The sequence below is a fragment of the Mizuhopecten yessoensis genome, unplaced genomic scaffold, assembly GCF_002113885.1.
Source record: "Mizuhopecten yessoensis strain PY_sf001 unplaced genomic scaffold, ASM211388v2 scaffold3049, whole genome shotgun sequence".
NCBI lineage: Eukaryota > Metazoa > Mollusca > Bivalvia > Pectinida > Pectinidae > Mizuhopecten > Mizuhopecten yessoensis.
This window is the reverse complement of record NW_018404850.1, coordinates 223,745-242,671: the sequence shown is the minus strand read 5'-3', so window position 1 is coordinate 242,671 and position 18,927 is coordinate 223,745. Positions and strand designations below refer to the sequence as shown.

The 18,927-nt window shown below is 39.3% G+C and overlaps 1 protein-coding gene across 1 annotated transcript in view; it reads left to right on the top strand.

Moving 5' to 3' along the window:
• The window catches only part of LOC110446914 (solute carrier organic anion transporter family member 4A1-like), a 29,150-nt gene that overhangs the window by 3,156 nt on the left and 7,067 nt on the right, over window positions 1-18,927 (top strand). The window contains exons 2-10 of the mRNA XM_021492256.1: window positions 9,758-10,220; window positions 11,419-11,521; window positions 12,252-12,367; window positions 13,385-13,564; window positions 13,894-13,983; window positions 14,561-14,765; window positions 16,625-16,778; window positions 17,767-17,936; window positions 18,182-18,246. Of these exons, the coding sequence (XP_021347931.1) occupies window positions 9,758-10,220; window positions 11,419-11,521; window positions 12,252-12,367; window positions 13,385-13,564; window positions 13,894-13,983; window positions 14,561-14,765; window positions 16,625-16,778; window positions 17,767-17,936; window positions 18,182-18,246 (1,546 nt within the window). The remainder of the gene's footprint in view (window positions 1-9,757; window positions 10,221-11,418; window positions 11,522-12,251; window positions 12,368-13,384; window positions 13,565-13,893; window positions 13,984-14,560; window positions 14,766-16,624; window positions 16,779-17,766; window positions 17,937-18,181; window positions 18,247-18,927) is intronic.

Genomic DNA, 18,927 nt, shown 5'->3' with positions numbered 1-18,927 from the left:
TACCACCTCCATGGTCCCCCTTGTACAACATCTGTACCACCTCCATGGCCGCCCTTGTACAACGTCTGTACCACCTCCATGGTCCCCCTTGTACAACGTCTGTACCTCCTCCATGGTCCCCCTTGTACAACATCTGTACCTCCTCCATGGTCCCCCTTGTACAACATCTGTACCACCTCCATGGTCCCCCTTGTACAACTATGTTGAGACATTTCAGTGAGACAGCACTATAAAATCTTTGTTGAATATTTGTTAGGGAGTAGGAAATGACAGGACTGGTATATTTGTTAGGGGGTAGGTAATGACAATACTGGTATAGTTGTTAGGGAGTAGGTAATCACAGTACTGGTATATTTGTTTGGGAGTAGGTAATGACAATACTGGTATAGTTGTTAGGGAGTAGGTAATGACAATACTGGTCTATTTGTTAGGGAGTAGGTAACAAAAACAAAGGATTGCAGTCTTGGTTCAAACTGTAAAAAATGTTAATCTCATATTGACCATTAAAAAGTAAGCTTTCAAACACAAATTTATACGGACAAATGAAAAGCAACATTGCAAACACATACATAATGAATGATGATGGGCAATCTTTCAAGCTTGGTGGAGTAATTGTTCCCGACTCCAGCCCTTGTGTACGAGAGTGTCTGCCAAACAGAAAGGGACCAAGGAAGTAAATCTTGCTCATGTCAAGAAACAAAACAGAAATTTGTGAGAGGGAAGTCGGATGTAGACCTAGCCTGTGACTTGAGATAAGATATGTCTGTATTCAGGAAGCACTATTGTCTGTTACATCCACATTGGAAGTAAACAAGACGGTAGCTTTTTGGTTCCAACCTGGCTTGGTTAGACTTTGTGCAATGTGTGGTCTAATGCTGTGAAATGTCAAATGTATGACATGTAGCATCTCTTGAGTAAGCACTAAAACGTCTGTGTTATTTCAGTGAGACAGCACTATAAAATCTATGTTGAGACATTTTGGTGAGACAGCACTATAAAATCTGTGATGAGACATTTCAGTGAGACAGCACTATAAAATATGTGACGAGACTTTTCAGTGAGACAGCACCATATAATCTGTTATGAAATATTCCAGTGAGACAGCACCATATAATCTTTGGTGAGACATTTCAGTGAGACAGCACTATAAAATCGTTGAGATATTTTAGTGAGACAGCACTATAAAATCTTTGTTGAGACATTTCAGTGAGACAGCACTATAAGATAAATGATGAGATATTTTGTTGAGACAGCACTATGACATCTGTGATGAGGCATTTCAGTGAGACAGCACTATAAAATCTGTGATGAGACATTTCAGTGAGACAGCACCATATAATCTTTGGTGATACATTTCAGTGAGACAGCACTATAAAATATGTGACAAGACTTTTCAGTGAGACAGCACCATATAATCTGTTATGAAATATTCCAGTGAGACAGCACCATATAATCTTTGGTGATACATTTCAGTGAGACAGCACTATAAAATCAGTGTTAAAACATTTTAGTGAGACAGCACTATAAAATCTTTGTTGATATATTTCAGTGAGACAGCACTATAAAATCTATGATGAGACATTTCAGTGAGACAGCACCATATAATCTGTGTTAAAACATTTAAGTGAGACAGCACTATAAAATCTGTGTTAAAACATTTAAGTGAGACAGCACTATAAAATCTTTGTTGAGATATTTCAGTGAGACAGCACTATAAAATCTATGTTGAGATATTTCAGTGAGACAGCACTATAAAATCTATGTTGAGACATTTCAGTGAGACAGCACTATACAATCTATGATGTGATATTTCAGTGAGACATAACTATACAATCTACAATGAGATATTTCAGTGTGACAGCACTATACAATCTGTGATGAGGTATTTCAGTGAGACAGAACTATAAAATCTGTGTTAAAACATTTTAGTGAGACAGCACTATAAAATCTTTGTTGAGATATTTTAGTGAGACATCACTATAAAATCGTTGAGATATTTTTGTGAGACAGCACTATAAAATATATGATGAGACATTTCAGTGAGACAACACTATAACATTGTAGAGATATTTTGGTGAGACAGCACTATACAATCTATGATGAGACATTTCAGTGAGACAGCACCATATAATCTTTGTTGAGACATTTCAGTGAGACAGCACTATAAAATATATGATGAGATATTTTGGTGAGACAGCACTATGACATCTGTGATGAGGCATTTCAGTGAGACAGCACTATAAAATCTGTGTTAAAACATTTAAGTGAGACAGCACTATAAAATCTTTGTTGAGATATTTCAGTGAGACAGCACTATAAAATCTATGTTGAGACATTTCAGTGAGACAGCACTATACAATCTATGATGTGATATTTCAGTGAGACATAACTATACAATCTACAATGAGATATTTCAGTGTGACAGCACTATACAATCTGTGATGAGGTATTTCAGTGAGACAGAACTTTACAATCTATGTTGAGACATCTCAGTGAGACAGCATTGTTCAAAGGTCTATGATGTGAAATTTTAGTGAGACACATTGATCAAGTTTGTGATATAACTCTGTAGTGAGACACATTGATCAATTTTGTGATATAACACTATAGTGAGACACATTGATCAAGTTTGTGATATAACTATAGTGAGACACATTGATCAAGTTTGTGATATAACTTTATAGTGAGACTGCACTACGTAGTTATATGCTGGGAAGTTTATAACATATTGGTAATTAACAAACCACTAGATTTGAAGCCTGTTTTCATGACAGTTTTGCATGATTCATTTTTCTTTTCGCTAGTCATTTATTAAAACTATATATATATAGCCATGCATAATTACAATGTTTGACAGAAGTATGGGGATCCTTAACCTGTAAAGTCGAAATCCTGCCTAAAGTATAGCTTTAATAACCCTCTCTGTACAAGGTATATATATAAATTTTATAAACTTTTGTGAAATAGCTAGAATTTTATATATGTATATACATTGTACATCAAAAGATATATTCAGTTTTACCCTTATGTATTTAACTGTATGTTAATTGCATCAGGGTTGAAATAAAAATCATTTTTATGCAGAACAAAATAGATATTTGGTCCCATCCACTATTGTAGAGTCTCCCAGGTATATAAAGAATACTAACTATGTACTGAAGTGACCCATACATCAATACAAAGCCCTCTAGGAACTGTGCAACTTCATTCACAAGTAATTATGCATTACGTCACTGAATGCTTTTTTCACGTCTGTTTTCATAATGTTTTGGCTGTGACTTGTGTTATCAGCTGTGAGTTACTGCAGTGATGTAAAAGGCATTGGAAGGATTGTATACATCTGACATAGTGTAGCAGACAAACAGTGCAGGGTTTAGGTCTCCCGTACACAGAATAGCCATTTCATTATACTCCTGTCCCTCGTTTACCTAGACATAGTCCCCCTTGTACCACGTCTGTACCACCTCCATGGTCCGCCTTGTACAACGTCTATACCACTTCCATGGTCCCCCTTGTACCACATCTGTACCACCTCCATAGTCTGCCTTATACAACGTCTATACCACCTCCATGGTCCCCCTTGTACAACGTCTATACCATCTCCATGGTCCCCCTTGTACAATGTCTGTACCACCTCCATGGTCCCCCTTGTACAACTTCTGTACCACCTCCATGGTCCCCCTTGTACAACATCTATACCACCTTCATAGTCCCCCTTGTACCAAGTCTGTACCACCTCCATGGTTCCCCTTGTACAACGTCTATACCACCTCGATGGTCCCCCTTGTACAACGTCTATACCACCTCCATGGTCCCCCTTGTACAACGTCTGTACCACCTCCATGGTCCTACTTGTACAACATCTGTACCGCCTCCATGGTCCCCCTTGTACAACATCTGTACAACCTCCATGGCCCCCCCTTGTACAACGTCTATACCACCTCCATGGCCCCCCATGTACAACGTCTATACCACCTCCATGGTCCCCCTTGTACAACGTCTGTACCTTCTCCATGGTCCCCCTTGTACAACATCTGTTCCACCTCCATGGTCCGCCTTTGTACAACGTCTGTACCTCCTCCATGGTCTCCCTTGTACAACATCTGTACCACTGTCATGGTCCCCCTTGTACAACGTCTATACCACCTCCATGGCCCCCCTTGTACAATGTCTGTACCATCTCCATGGTCTCCCTTGTACAACGTCTATACTACCTCCATGGTCCCCCGTGTACAACGTCTGTACCACCTCCATGGTCCCCCGTGTACAACCTCTGTACCACCTCCATGGCCCCCCTTGTACCACGTCTGTACCACCTCCATGGTACCCCTTGTACAACGTCTATACCACCTCCATGGTCCCCCATGTACAACGTCTATACCACCTTCATGGTCCCCCATGTACAACGTCTATACCACCTCCATGGTACCCCTTGTACAACGTCTATACCACCTCCATGGTCCCCCTTGTACAATATCTGTACCACCTCCATGGCCCCCCCTTGTACAACGTCTATACCACTTCCATGGCCCCCTTGTACAACGTCTATACCACCTCCATGGTCCTACTTGTACAACGTCTGTACCACCTCCATGGTCCCCCATGTACAACGTCTATACCACCTCCATGGTCCCCCATGTACGTCTATACCACCTCCATGGTACCCCTTGTACCACGTCTGTACCACCTCCATGGTACCCCTTGTACAACGTCTATACCACCTCCATGGTCCTACTTGTACAACGTCTGTACCACCGTCATGGTCCCCCTTGTACAACGTCTGTACCACCTCCATGGCCCCCCTTGTACAACGTCTGTACCACCACCATGGTCCCCCTTGTACCACGTCTGTACCACCTCCATGGTACCCCTTGTACGTCTATACCACCTCCATGGTCCCCCGTGTACAACGTCTGTACCACCTCCATGGTCCCCCTTGTACCACGTCTGTACCACCTCCATGGTACCCCTTGTACAACGTCTGTACCACCTCCATGGCCCCCCTTGTACAACGTCTGTACCACCTCCATGGCCCCCCTTGTACAACATCTGTACCACCTCCATGGCCCCCCTTGTACAACATCTGTACCACCTCCATGGTCCCCCTTGTACAACATCTGTACAACCTCCATGGTCCGCCTTGTACAACGTCTGTACCACTTCCATGGTCCCCCTTGTACAACATCTGTACAACCTCCATGGTCCGCCTTGTACAACGTCTGTACCACCTCCATAGTCCCCCTTGTACCACGTCTGTACCACCTCCATGGCCCCCCTTGTACAACGTCTATACCACCTCCATGGTCCCCCTTGTACACCGTCTGCACCACCACCATGGTCCCCCTTGTACAACGTCTGTACCACCACCATGGTCCCCCTTGTACCACATCTGTACCACCTCCATAGTCCGCCTTGTACAACGTCTATACCATCTCCATGGTCCCCCTTGTACAACGTCTGTACCACCTCCATGGCCCCCCTTGTACAACATCTATACCACCTCCATGGTCCCCCTTGTACAACATTTATACAACCTCCATGGTCCCCCTTGTACAATGTCTGTACCACCTCCATGGTCCCCCTTGTACAACGTCTATACCACCTCCATGGTCCCCCATGTACAACCTCTGTACAACCTCCATGGTCCCCCATGTACCACGTCTGTACAACCTCCATGGTCCCCCTTGTACCACGTCTGTACAACATCCATGGTCCCCCTTGTACAATTATCCCTTGATAGTTTCCTCTCCTTAGCCATGATCCTCTCCGTTCTTCTCTCCATCTTCCCGCTATATCTCTACAACCTCGATCTATTCTTCATTCCCATTTCTCTATATATCCATATACTCTATCCTCTTTATTCTTTGTCTGTCTTCCCTGTTTTTATCTTCCTCCTCTCTTCTGATTGTATTTATCCATTTTCTCTTATTGTTCCATATCCTCTTCCTACGCTTTGTTTTCCTCCTGATAATTTGGATGAGTTACTCACTATAATCTCTTCCCATGAAATAGATCATTAACCCAATCCTCAATCTCTAAATAGTGATGGATGTCAGCCCGCTCTAAAGTTTCCTTTCCTATCTCAATTGGAATATTATCAGTCCCTGGTAAATTGTCAGGTTTTTCTTGCCCTGGGTATCTTATCTGTCCTTCCCAAGACTGGCTGTAGTCAAATAACTGTATATCTACCTGTTTATCAGGTTATCTCCCCTTAAACAAGATATAGACATGGTCAATGTTATACATCTTACTAAAGAGACACAGCTGAATACTCCCCCCCCCCCCCCCCCCCCCCCCCCCCCCCCCCCACAAAAGCCGTTACCCCTCTAGATCTGTATGTAGAGTATAAGTGATCAAGTCTAGCAATAATGAAGTTATATACCAGGGCCCTGTTGTTCAAAAGGTGGTTAGCTTAATCACTATATAACAACATTTTTCGACCTTTAATGATTTTGTCAATATACAAGGCAAAATCTCACAGTTTTGCATGTAAATTCACTCTACTAAATATNCCCATCCCCCTCACTCCCTAGTTTGATTTATTACTTAAACTTCTCCCCTCCACACACACACACATCTCCCTCCAAACTGAAACTCCATCTACAATTTCATACCCTAGAACATTATCAATATATTCAATCTCCCGTCATATATTCTCACACATATCATTAAGACCTCCCCCCTCCCCATCCTCACACCCATTAAAATGAATCTCCTTCCTCTATAGGAATCAGATCACCCACACTTCTTTTCTGCAATAACCCCCCCCCCTCCATGAGAATCTTATCTACTCCTTCTCCATGAGGACATGTTTTGTGGGCACTTAAGTTGTGTGTTTAGAAAACTCTGATGGTTCTGCGTCTGTTTCCAAACATTTGAGAAGTGAGCACTGCAGCTGCAGTCAGTTCCACATTGTGTATCATTATCTTCAGGCAGGAAAATATACAAAAAGGAATCGGATACGGAAAAAAATGTGAAACATTCTTTCAGGGAACACAACTCTTGTGTTATCTGTTAAAGTTAAATATGCAATGTTTGTCAGTAATTACATGTAATAAAAACAAAATGTGCAGCATTTCAAAACATTTTCCTCAGATACCAAAGTCCTAGCATAAATTATTGGATACACATTCTAATTGAAATCTTGAATGTTATCAAAACTGTTTTTATGGTTCATGCGTAATAATTATGTTATATCCGTTCTGTTATTTCAATAATTAAATATTATTAGACTTTATTTAGAGTTGATAGTAAATGAGCCAAAAGCTCTTCTTCCACATTAGTCTGACAAAAAAGGAAGGCAGTACTGGGGCCACATTCCCTAACACTGATGGAAGTCAGGTTCTTCAGAGAACAAAGGTCAGGATTAGAGTTGACTATTGTGTTTGAGAAAAGTATGATTAAATTTGATTCATTTGAGTTTGAAAGTCAATCAATATGTTCAAGTTTCAGATAGTACATTTATTCCACTTGTTCCGATTACAGTTTGGTCAAGTATTTGACTCCTTTTAGTTTGAGTGCCCTAATTGACGGTTTATCAATATCTTTAAAAAAATACTGGTTTGTTAGGAAAAAAATGGACATGCATGGTGTACTATCCAGTAATACATGGTCATTGACCAATGATGTGGTAGATTTTAAGAAAATCTTCAGATATGATCTTCACTAATAGATATAATATGCTTATAAGTAACATATGTAGGTATATATAATAGAAATGATACTTGTTTATTTTGTTTATTTTATAGATGTACACATCCATTCATGTGCTTGGCACAGTCTGTATTTGTACAAAACCTTGTGATACTGTATCTGTGACGTGAAATAAGTTACATATGTGTGGTATTGGTTTGATATAAACGTCTGGTAATTAAAACCTTTGGACCTCAGGGTAAATATGGTACATGTATGTACAATGTACTATTCCCTGGCCTGTACAATACTAACAGTCTTTCAATCTTACATTGTAGTCAGGAAATCTAAGGAATGATTCTGTAACACAAGCCAAATACTTAGGAGCATTTGAGCCAATTTGATGCTGTTCTGAATGTGTTATTCACAGGCCCCTCACTGATTCCAGTATGGTAATTATTGAAACGGATAAATCTGTTTCAAATTGTTTCTTTTTCTCATAATTTCATGAAAGGGGTTTTGAATTGCGGTGCTATGTTTGTAACTTGATCGTAGCCTGTGTGACAAGTAATTGTAGCCTGCTGTGGTCGGATGTGAGGGCCAGTGTGTTTATGAGATGAAGCTGTGAGGTTACGAGGGCTGAACTGTGAGGCAGAGAGCAGTAATTTAGTCAGCTGTCTAATTTACATTTGGAAACTGGCTGTCACACACAAACTCAAACACACGCCTGTCACATCAACGTTTTCCTTGATTTTCAGGTCAGGAAGATTCACTGCAGCCGTAAATGAATTTCTTTAATCTGACAACCAGGGGTGACAATTAAAGCTCGTTGGCTTGTCCTAGTTATGGGATTTTAAGGAGATCATTTCCACCAGGCTGTCTCTAGTTATAACATATTGCAAAGACGAAAATGTGAAAGTAGTGTATCGAAGAAAACGTTCTCCAAACATCATATTAATCTGTTAAACATACTTAAAGGATTTTTTTATCTCGTAGAAAAATCTTCTTATATATACCATAAAGTAAAAGAAAGTTACATAAAAGTTGAATTAGTATCACAGAACAAGAGATCCATTGGTCCTGTGTCGATGACCTGTTTAGCTCACCTGGAACAAAATGCCTGTTTACTCAGCTTATGGTATAGCATTTTTCCATTGTTTTTATCTAGGCTATCCCTCATCATTTTTCCATTGTTTTTATCTAGGCTATTTACCCTTGTCCACTTTTCATTTATACCCTTCTCTTCAACATTTGTCATATCTACCATCTTGTATAAAAGACACACAATTCTCTCAAGATCGTACAGTCTAGTTGTGTAATTAATTTAACTCTTTCACCCCTGAAAACACATTTGAACTCTGCCAATTCATAGGTTGGAATAGTTTATTAAGAAATGTCAGGGGTGAATGAGTTAAGGAATGATTCTCCAATGAAAACAAAGTATTTGAGAGCATTTTGATTCACCAACTTGATGCTTGCTCTGAATGCTTACCTGGTAGTTCAAGGCCCACTCGCTGGTTCCAGTGTAGTAAAATTCTGTTTAAAAATGTTTTGTATAGTTTACATCATATTTTAACAAAAAAAATGTTTGGTTTAAAAACTGCAAATCAATTTGATTTTCCATTCAAAGATTTATCTGCTGGACATAGGGAAACTTTTGCACTGTCCAATAGTTAGCCTTCACTGTTTTAATCCATATTTGCCCAGAGCTAATTTTGTCCTTCACATATAATTACTATATACAATGTACATGATGTTGTGCACTTAAAATATTTGCTATCATCATACTTTAGCCCTCATTGTATAGAGCGAAAAAGGTAAAAATTAAACTGTGATGTGAATTTTCTGGTGTTCTGTATTAGATTAACCTACGATAGTTGCTCTCCCTATATATATAAGTTATAAACAGTAAAACCTTGTTATACTGCCACCATTTGTCCAGAGAAATTTTGGCATTATAAAGAAACGACTTTGGTAATGAATTAAGGGAAATATTCAAAGAAATTTGTAAGAAAAAGAAAAAAAGAACCTTGAAATAGTTTGAAGTGAGGTGGTAAACAGAAATAGGGTTTTACTGTACAGAATATCATAAGTTAAGATTGAAATATTTACTTTTCTATTACAGGGAATGGTGGTGAACGGATTTGTGAATGTCGTGATTTCAAGTGTAGAGCGACGTTACGACCTAAGCAGTACGGAGTCTGGGGCCATCGCGAGTTGTTATGACATTGCCTCTGTGTTATGTTTGATTCCTGTGAGTTACTTTGGTGGGCTCGGCTGTAAGCCCCGATACCTGGGGATTGGGGTGTTTGTGATGGGGCTAGGATCACTCATGTTCGCCCTACCACAGTTTATCTCCGGGCTGTATGAGATGGGAGGTCCGGAGGGGCCCAACTTGTGTGGTGAGACGAGTAACACATCCCTCGAGCACTGTATGTCCAGTACAGGTCCCACAGGCCTTTCCCACTACAAATACATCTTCTACTTGGGACAGTTAATGCATGGTGCTGGCGCGGCACCTCTCTATACCCTCGGGACGACTTACCTCGATGACAACTTGCCAGTCACATCCTCCTCCATGCATCAGGGTGGGTTTTCAGTTTACTTATAAACTCATAACCACAAACATTGTGTTGGTAAAACAGCAACCGAAATAAATGTACGTGTCATTTGATAGACTTTGTGAGTCTGCTTTCTCTTCAAGGCTATATTTTAATTTTGAGACCATGTGTCAGTCGGGGGCAAATATTAAAAGTGAAAGGACTAATACGTATCTAACAGAATATTCTACACAGCCTGTAATCTGCTCAGTTAAAAACACACCTTGATTTGAGTGAATTATTATTTGTTTAATATATAGTATTTATATAGTTAAACAGCACTGTTGGTGCTATGTCTTACCAGAACAGACATGTACCACAGCCAGGTAACTTACCTGTACTGACTGATTATATACCACACCCAAGTAACTTACCTGTACTGACTGATTATATACCACACCCAGGTAGCTAACCTGTACTGACTGATATTATACCACACCCAGGTAACTTACCTGTACTGACTGATTATATACCATACCCAGGTAGCTAACCTGTACTGACTGATTATATACCATACCCAGGTAACTTACCTGTACTGACTGATTATATACCACACCCAGGTTACTTACCTGTACTGACTGATTATATACCACGCCCAGGTAACTAACCTATACTGACTGATTATATACCACACCCAGGTAACTTACCTGTACTGACTGATTATATACCACACCCAGGTAGCTATAACCTATACTGACTGATTATATAACACACCCAGGTAACTTACCTGTACTGACTGATTATATACCACACCCAGGTAGCTAACCTGTACTGACTGATTATATACCACACCCAGGTTACTTACCTGTACTAACTGATTATATATCGAAATCGATGATGCTGAATCACAAGCTCCAAGGGAGATAATTTACTCAAATATCACTACAATATGTCAGCGGCAATTAACCTGCTCATTATCACCTAATAACAACTGAAAAAAGATAAATTAATATGAAACATGACTTTCTTGGCCGATACTATTTATATTACCATACTTTACACATTACAGAGTTCTCAGGCCTATCTGAGGTTTTGTTTTCTACCTGGTATTCTAATGAATGTACAGACATATAACATGGGTGTGAATTAGCAATCCAGAAACTGAGAGGTCAAATATTGACATCTTTCTGTTTTACAGGGTTGTTCTATTTCTGTTTTACAGGGTTGTTCTATTTCTGTTTTACAGGGTTGTTCTACGGTTGCGCTATCCTGGGACCAGCGGTGGGATACTTGGCTGGGGGAGCCTTCCTCGACCTGTACGTGGACATCGACAAGGGATCCAGTCCCAGGTATGGATCAGTGATACTAAACAGTGTGACTAACCTGTGTTTCGGTCACCAGGGCCAAAGACTCGAGTGTCCTGTTGTAAACCTGTTTGTGTACACGTGTCAGATGAGAGTCACATGATAACATAAACAAATGTAAAAATAACAGTCACAACAGGTTAATTTGTTTTCCAAAATTTCTACATTACACTAATGTCTTATAGTGGAACTGGACTGGATTGATCACCGGCATCTAGGTAGAGCGTCTGTCTTGAGACAACACTATAAAGTCTATGTTGAGACTTTTCAATGAGACAGCACTAATACAATCTATGTTCGTAGGTCGTCTCAAAGAGGTTCACATATTATCCGTGGTTATAAGGCCTTTACAACCAGCCAATATCTTTCTCATCTTCCTGGGTAGCATACAGCTTGGGTGCTGCCACATCGGGCCTCACAGCTAGCATTCAACAATTCTAGCACTGCCCAGGCACATATTCATTTACAGCTAAGTAGACTAGAACAAGCATAATAAAGTATCTTGTTCAAAGATACAACACAGTGGAGTGACGTGACTCGAACCTGCAACCCTTTGGTCACGAGCCCTGCGTCCTACCACTAGACTACCGAGCCTCCAGTTACCTAAGCTTTTAATAAAATGCTTAACCCAATGTCCCAACCCATCATATCATGTCTACCCTTGGGTCCATGTCCTTCACAGAACCAAACGGCCATGTTGTGTCCTCTGTTACAGCCTCTCCCTGTCTGGGCCTCGCTATGTCGGTGCATGGTGGGTTGGTTTCCTCCTCAGTGCTGCCCTTGCCTTCATAGTGGCTATTCCTCTTTGTGGCTTCCCCAGCAACCTTCCAGGTAAGTAATGCCTTAATCCTAAACATTCCTTTTATTTGTTCCATCAGGTAAGTATTTTGTCTTAATGGTAGACTGTCTGAAAGATTAAGGATACCCCACTTCTCTAAACTTTGCTCAGAAAGATTATTTTCATGTTTTTCGACTTAGTGGATTCAATTCTAAATTGTATCGCTTGTGTATCACCAGCATCAGAATTTCCTCAATTTCATGACATCACATCTTAGTTTCCCACTGTAATTTCATGCCCATGAAACAGTGTTATTCGTATTTGAGTGACTTTCGCTACGTCTCCTTCACTAATTCATTTCCACCACTAAAATTTGACCATATACTCACTGCTCAGCCTATCAAAGCCATAAAATGCAAGATTTTATGAGACAGCAACTCATTTGCATTCATATGGGAAAGAAAGGCTTTACACTGTATTTAGGTACTCAGCATTATGTAGGCTTTGTTCCCATATACTTCCTGTACACCTGTCTGTATCTATATGTTATAATTTATTGCAGAAAATGACATCTGCGCTAATTTATTAACTTAGGAACTACTTTTCTGCTAATTCAAGTGTGTACTTATAATAAAGCCCTGACTTAGGAACTACTTTAAATTTTCTGCTAAATTTAAGTGTGTACTTATAATAAAGCCCTGGCTTAGGAACTACTTTTCTGCTAAATTTAAGGGTGTACTTGTAATACAGCCCTGACTTAGGAACTACTTTTCTGCTAAATTTAAGGTTGTACTTGTAATAAAGTCGTGACTTAGGAACTACTTTTCTGCAAATTTAAGGGTGTACAGATGTACTTGTAATAAAGTCCTGACTTAGGAACTACTTTTCTGCTAAATTTAAGGGTGTACAGATGTACTTGTAATACAGCCCTGACTTAGGAACTACTTTTCTGCTAATTTAAGGGTGTACTTGTAATAAAGCCGTGACTTAGGAACCACTTTTCTGCTAAATTTAAGGGTGTACTTATAATAAAGTCTAATAAAAACTAAGTCTATAATTGTCATTGACAGGATCATGGAGGTTTAGGGCAGAACATGGGAAGGAGGTTTACAGGACGAGACATACAGTGTCGGAGCCTGAGTATGAGCCAGACAAAAAGAAACTAATGGTGATGAGGATTCTCACTTCTGTCCGTGTGCTGTTGTTGAACCCGACTTTCATGTTCCTGAACTTAGCGGCAGCATGTGAAGGTAGATCTACTAATTTCCATTAAAGTTAAGACAGAACCTTTTTTCTTCTTTTACCTTTCTTGTCTAGTATCTACTTAAATTTCTGGTCAAGAAATAGTTTTAATTAAAAATGTTTACTTAAAAGTAAGATCCTGAATATCAGCAATCACCAAGTATTCATTGTAATGACAACTGTACATTGTTTCAAAATTAGAGGCAACCCTTCTGTATATTGAGATATATGGCAACAACACAGACATTCCATGTTGCAGTGTTTTCTCATCTGTACAAGGTCAATGTGACACCTGAACGATGAGACATCAGTTTGACACCTGTTACATCTGTTACAGGAAATGTTCTAGCTGGATTTGCCACCTTTACACCCAAGTTTATCCAGGAGCAGTTCAGCATTCCGTCATCCAAGGCAGCCATGATTGTTGGTGAGTTCAGGAGTCCCATATATATACCACTGCCTACAACTAGCTATGCATGAGAAACTTATTACTGTCATGACTATAGCTTTGATCAATCATTTCAGAAAAGAAAACTATATTAACCTTGCAATGCAGAAGGTTTATTAAATTTAGTACGGATGAAATATACAAAAAATAATCAACATCAGTGTACTGAGTGTAAAACTGCAATGTGGCCGTATACCAGGATTCCAACCATGAACCCCCAATCACAATACAGTAGCTGTAACAGCTGAGCTACCTTATCACCAATAGATCATCCAAAACCAAATTAAAGGGAGGTTACTGTGTATTAAAAAACTATATTGGAGTTCTCTAGTGTTTTGCTTGCAGTGGGTCAGGGATCCTTAATTGTGTGATATTGCTTTGTATCAAGAGTTATCTCCCATTTATTTATTAGTGTAGCTTTATGTATTTTGACTTTTATGTTGTCAGAAGTGGTATAATATAATGACAAAGTTAATGTGCTTATAACATATCTGAAATGCTGAGATATAAAGTAATTTTACGTTAAACATAAATGACATATGTAACAATTTTGTAGGTTTTGCTGCTATTCCTGCTGGAGGTGGAGGCACATTTCTTGGGGGGTACCTGGTGAAACGATACAAACTAAGGATGAAGGGAATCATTCGTTTGTGCCTAGGGCTTACTCTGCCCTCTTTAATCCTGGCTCTTTGCTTCATCATCCACTGCCCCAACCAGGCATTCACAGGAGTCAATGTACCATACAGGACAACACAGAACAGGTAAGTTACTCATCCTTAACTCAAAGTAATTAGGGTACCATACAAGACAACAAAGAACAGGTAAGTTACTCATCCTTAACTCAAAGGAGTCAGGGTACCATACAGGACAACACAGAACAGATAAGTTACTCATCCTTAACTCAAAGGAGTCATTGTACCATACAGGACAGCACAGAACAGGTAAGTTACTCATCCCTAACTCAAAGGTGTCAGTGTACCATACAGGACAACACAGAACAGATAAGTTACTCATCCTTAACTCAAAGGAGTCAGGGTACCATACAGGACAACCCAGAACAGGTAAGTTACTCATCCTTAACTCAAAGGAGTCAATGTGCCATACAGGACAACACAGAACAGATCTGTTACTCATCCCTAACTCAATGGAGTCAGTGTACCATACAGGACAACACAGAACAGATCTGTTACTCATCCCTAACTCAAAGGAGTCAGGGTACCATACAGGACAACCCAGAACAGGTAAGTTACTCTTCCTTAACTCAAAGGAGTCAATGTGCCATACAGGACAACACAGAACAGAACTGTTACTCATCCCTAACTCAAAGGAGTCATTGTACGATACAGGACAGCACAGAACAGGGAAGTTACTCATCCTTAACTCATAGGAGTCAGGGTACCATACACGACAACACAGAACAGGTAAGTTACCCATCCTTAACTCAAAGGAGTCAATGTGCCATGCTGGACAACACAGAACAGATCTGTTACTCATCGCTAACTCAAAGGAGTCATTGTACCATACAGGACAGCACAGAATAGGTAAGTTACTCATCCCTAACTCAAAGGTGTCAGTGTACCATACAGGACAACACAGAATAGATCTGTTACTCATCCCTAACTCAAAGAAGTCAATGTACCATACAAGACACACAGAACAGGTAAGTTACTCACCCTTAACTCAAAGAAGTCAATGTACCATACAAGACACACAGAACAGGGAAGTTACTCATCCTTAACTCAAAGGTGTCAGGGTACCATACAGGACAACCCAGAACAGATCTGTTACTCATCGCTAACTCAAAGGAGTCAGGATACCATACAGGACAACACAGAACACGTAAGTTACTCATCCTTAACTCAAAGGAGTCATTGTACGATACAGGACAGCACAGAACAGGTAAGTTACCCATCCTTAACTCAAAGGAGTCAATGTGCCATACAGGACAACACAGAAGAGGTAAGTTACTCTTCCTTAACTCAAAGGAGTCAGGGAACCATACAGGACAACACAGAAAAGATCTGTTACTCATCCCTAACTCAAAGGAGCCAGGGTACCATACAGGACAACACAGAACAGGTAAGATACTCATCCTTAACTCAAAGGAGCCAATGTACAATACAAAACAACACAGAACAGGTAAGTTACTCATCCTAACTCAAAGGAGTGAAAGTTCCATACAGGGTAACACTGAAAGGGGTCAATTTTAATGTAATGCTACCACATCCAGAATCGGACTAGTCCATTTGTATCATCAACACGGACTAGTCCATTTGTATTATCAACACGGACTAGTCCATTTGTATCATTAGCAAGGACTAGTCCATTTGTATCATCAGCACGGACTAGTCCATTTGTATCATCAGCACGGACTAGTCCATTTGTATCATCAACACGGACTAGTCCATTTGTATCATCAACACGGACTAGTCCATTTGTATCATCACCACAGTGGCACGTACAGAATTTCGTCTTGAATATTTGTGTATTGCTTTTGGATTTTGACGATGTTTTATTTTGACGATGTTTTATTCCACTTTTCTCAATATTACCTTTAGATTAGATTGAGAAATATACAATATATAATATAATTGTTTAATAATAATGTATTTCTTTACAGGACAAGTGGTATCGGAGTAGTGGATGCCTGTCATCAGTCATGTGACTGTTCGCACGAGGACGAGTATCACCCTGTGTGTGGCAGTGATGGGAGTATGTATTTCTCACCATGTTACGCAGGCTGTACTACAACTACCAGGGACAGCCATACTCAGGTAGCTATCTCATCTTAATTCAAAGCTAAATAAATCAGAGTAATTAGTCTTAAATCCTTTTTCTTTCATACAAACTAAATAATGAAGAATTGAATATCTGAAGTAAATATGTATACAATTCTACAACCTTTAGAAGATCACTGATGTAAACAGTTGTTTACTCTCCACATCACTATATGGCAGAGTCCGCATGATAACAATTTTAATTTAGAATCTGAGTTACTTCCCCTTCATTATAGTAAGGTTTTCATGGAAAATAAAACTCTGCATAAATATATTCTCTTCTAGATATGAAAATCACTATAATTTGAAATAGTAAGATACCTCATAATTTGTTTTACGGACATTCAATTTAGATCCTAATTGAGATCACCAGTTGTTTAAACTTGTCTTGTGTATTGTAGAAGTCATGCTGGTGTTGATAACATTAAGGCTGGATTTTGTGTATTAAGATAAGATGTTGATAGGATGACGATGCACATGGTGTTATTTTCACAGCATTAGGTGAATCACCCTGATTTAGATTTGACTTTAAGATCCGGGGTAGTCCAGACCAGCAACATGACAACATGCAAAGATCACATAACAAATGAACAATGTTGTGGAAAATTTTAAAAAGTTTATGAAATGTTGAGACATTTTTGCATTATATGGGTAATGTAAACAATTGGTACCGTTATATTGGTTTTGAGCATAAGACTTAGCACCACTTAATAGGTATGACCTGTAAGTAGTTCTAGAAAATAAAGCATTAAAAGGTTGTTGCACCTAATTTCCACCATTGTTGATTCTTCAAAGAATGTTATCCCCATTTAGATTTTAATTGTACATATGATCATGGTCGCCTTACACTAGCTGATTGGCTGATTTAGTTGTGGGAGTCCTTTAATGAATGTTAGAGACACTCTAACATTTGTATAGAATCCTGTATTACACATTGAAGATAGAATTTAGTGGTTATATGGAGTATTCTTAATCATGTTGGTAGGTTTACCATAACTGTAGCTGTGTCCACCCCACGTCACATGACAGCCAGCAGGCAGTCGATGGCAAATGTGACAGTACCTGTAAGCTTCTCCCTATCTTCATGCCCATATTTGGATTATTGATGCTGTTGACCTTCACCTGCAGCATGCCTGCACTTGCGGCCACTCTAAGGTAAGTTGTGAAGGAGTTATGGCCCTTTAACTGCTATTGTGCTTTACCTGTTGGGCTATATTTCTTCGTTTCACCTACAGTTGTAAAAGTGTGTATGTAAGTAAGTATTTTGGAACAGAGTTATGTCCCTTGGTAAAATTTTACAGGATTTGGTTTGGAAGTATGAATTGCTTACAATACACTTTTCTTTGTTTTATAAGATTGTCACAAGGCAGCCTTACTTCTACTTCTATCTATTTTATCAGGTGTGTACCTCCTGAGGAGCGGTCGTTTGCCCTGGGAATACAGTGGATCATCGCTAGGTGTTTAGGTAATTATCAACCTCAGCTCTAGTCATCCACTTACAGTAAAAGCAAGTCCGGCATTTTTCCTTCCCCGTTATGCCCTGTTATGTTTGTTGCCCATATAAAATATGTCCAGCCATGGGGAGTGGTATGCGGTCTTGTGTCTTTGTAGACAAACATTTTGTTGAAGGAGGGAGAAAGATTTAGTGTAATTGATTAATTAAAATAATGTGGATAAGTTTCAGTATATACCCTGTAAATAGAAATACAGTAATGTGGATAAGATTCAGTATATTAACCCTGTACTTAGAAATACAGTAATGTGGATAAGTTTCAGTATATTAACCCTGTACTTAGAAATACAGTAATGTGGATAAGTTTCAGTTTATTAACCCTGTACATAGAAATACAGTAATGTGGATAAGTTTCAGTATATTATCCCTGTACATAGAAATACAGTAATGTGAATAAGTTTCAGTATATTAACCCTTTACATAGAAATACAGTAATGTGGATAAGTTTCAGTATATTAACCCTTTACATAGAAATACAGTAATGTGGATAAGTTTCAGTTTATTAACCCTGTACATAGAAATACAGTTATGTGGATAAGTTTCAGTATATACCCTGTACATAGAAATACAGTAATGTGGATAGGTTTCAGTATATACCCTGTACATAGAAATACAGTAATGTGGATAAGTTTC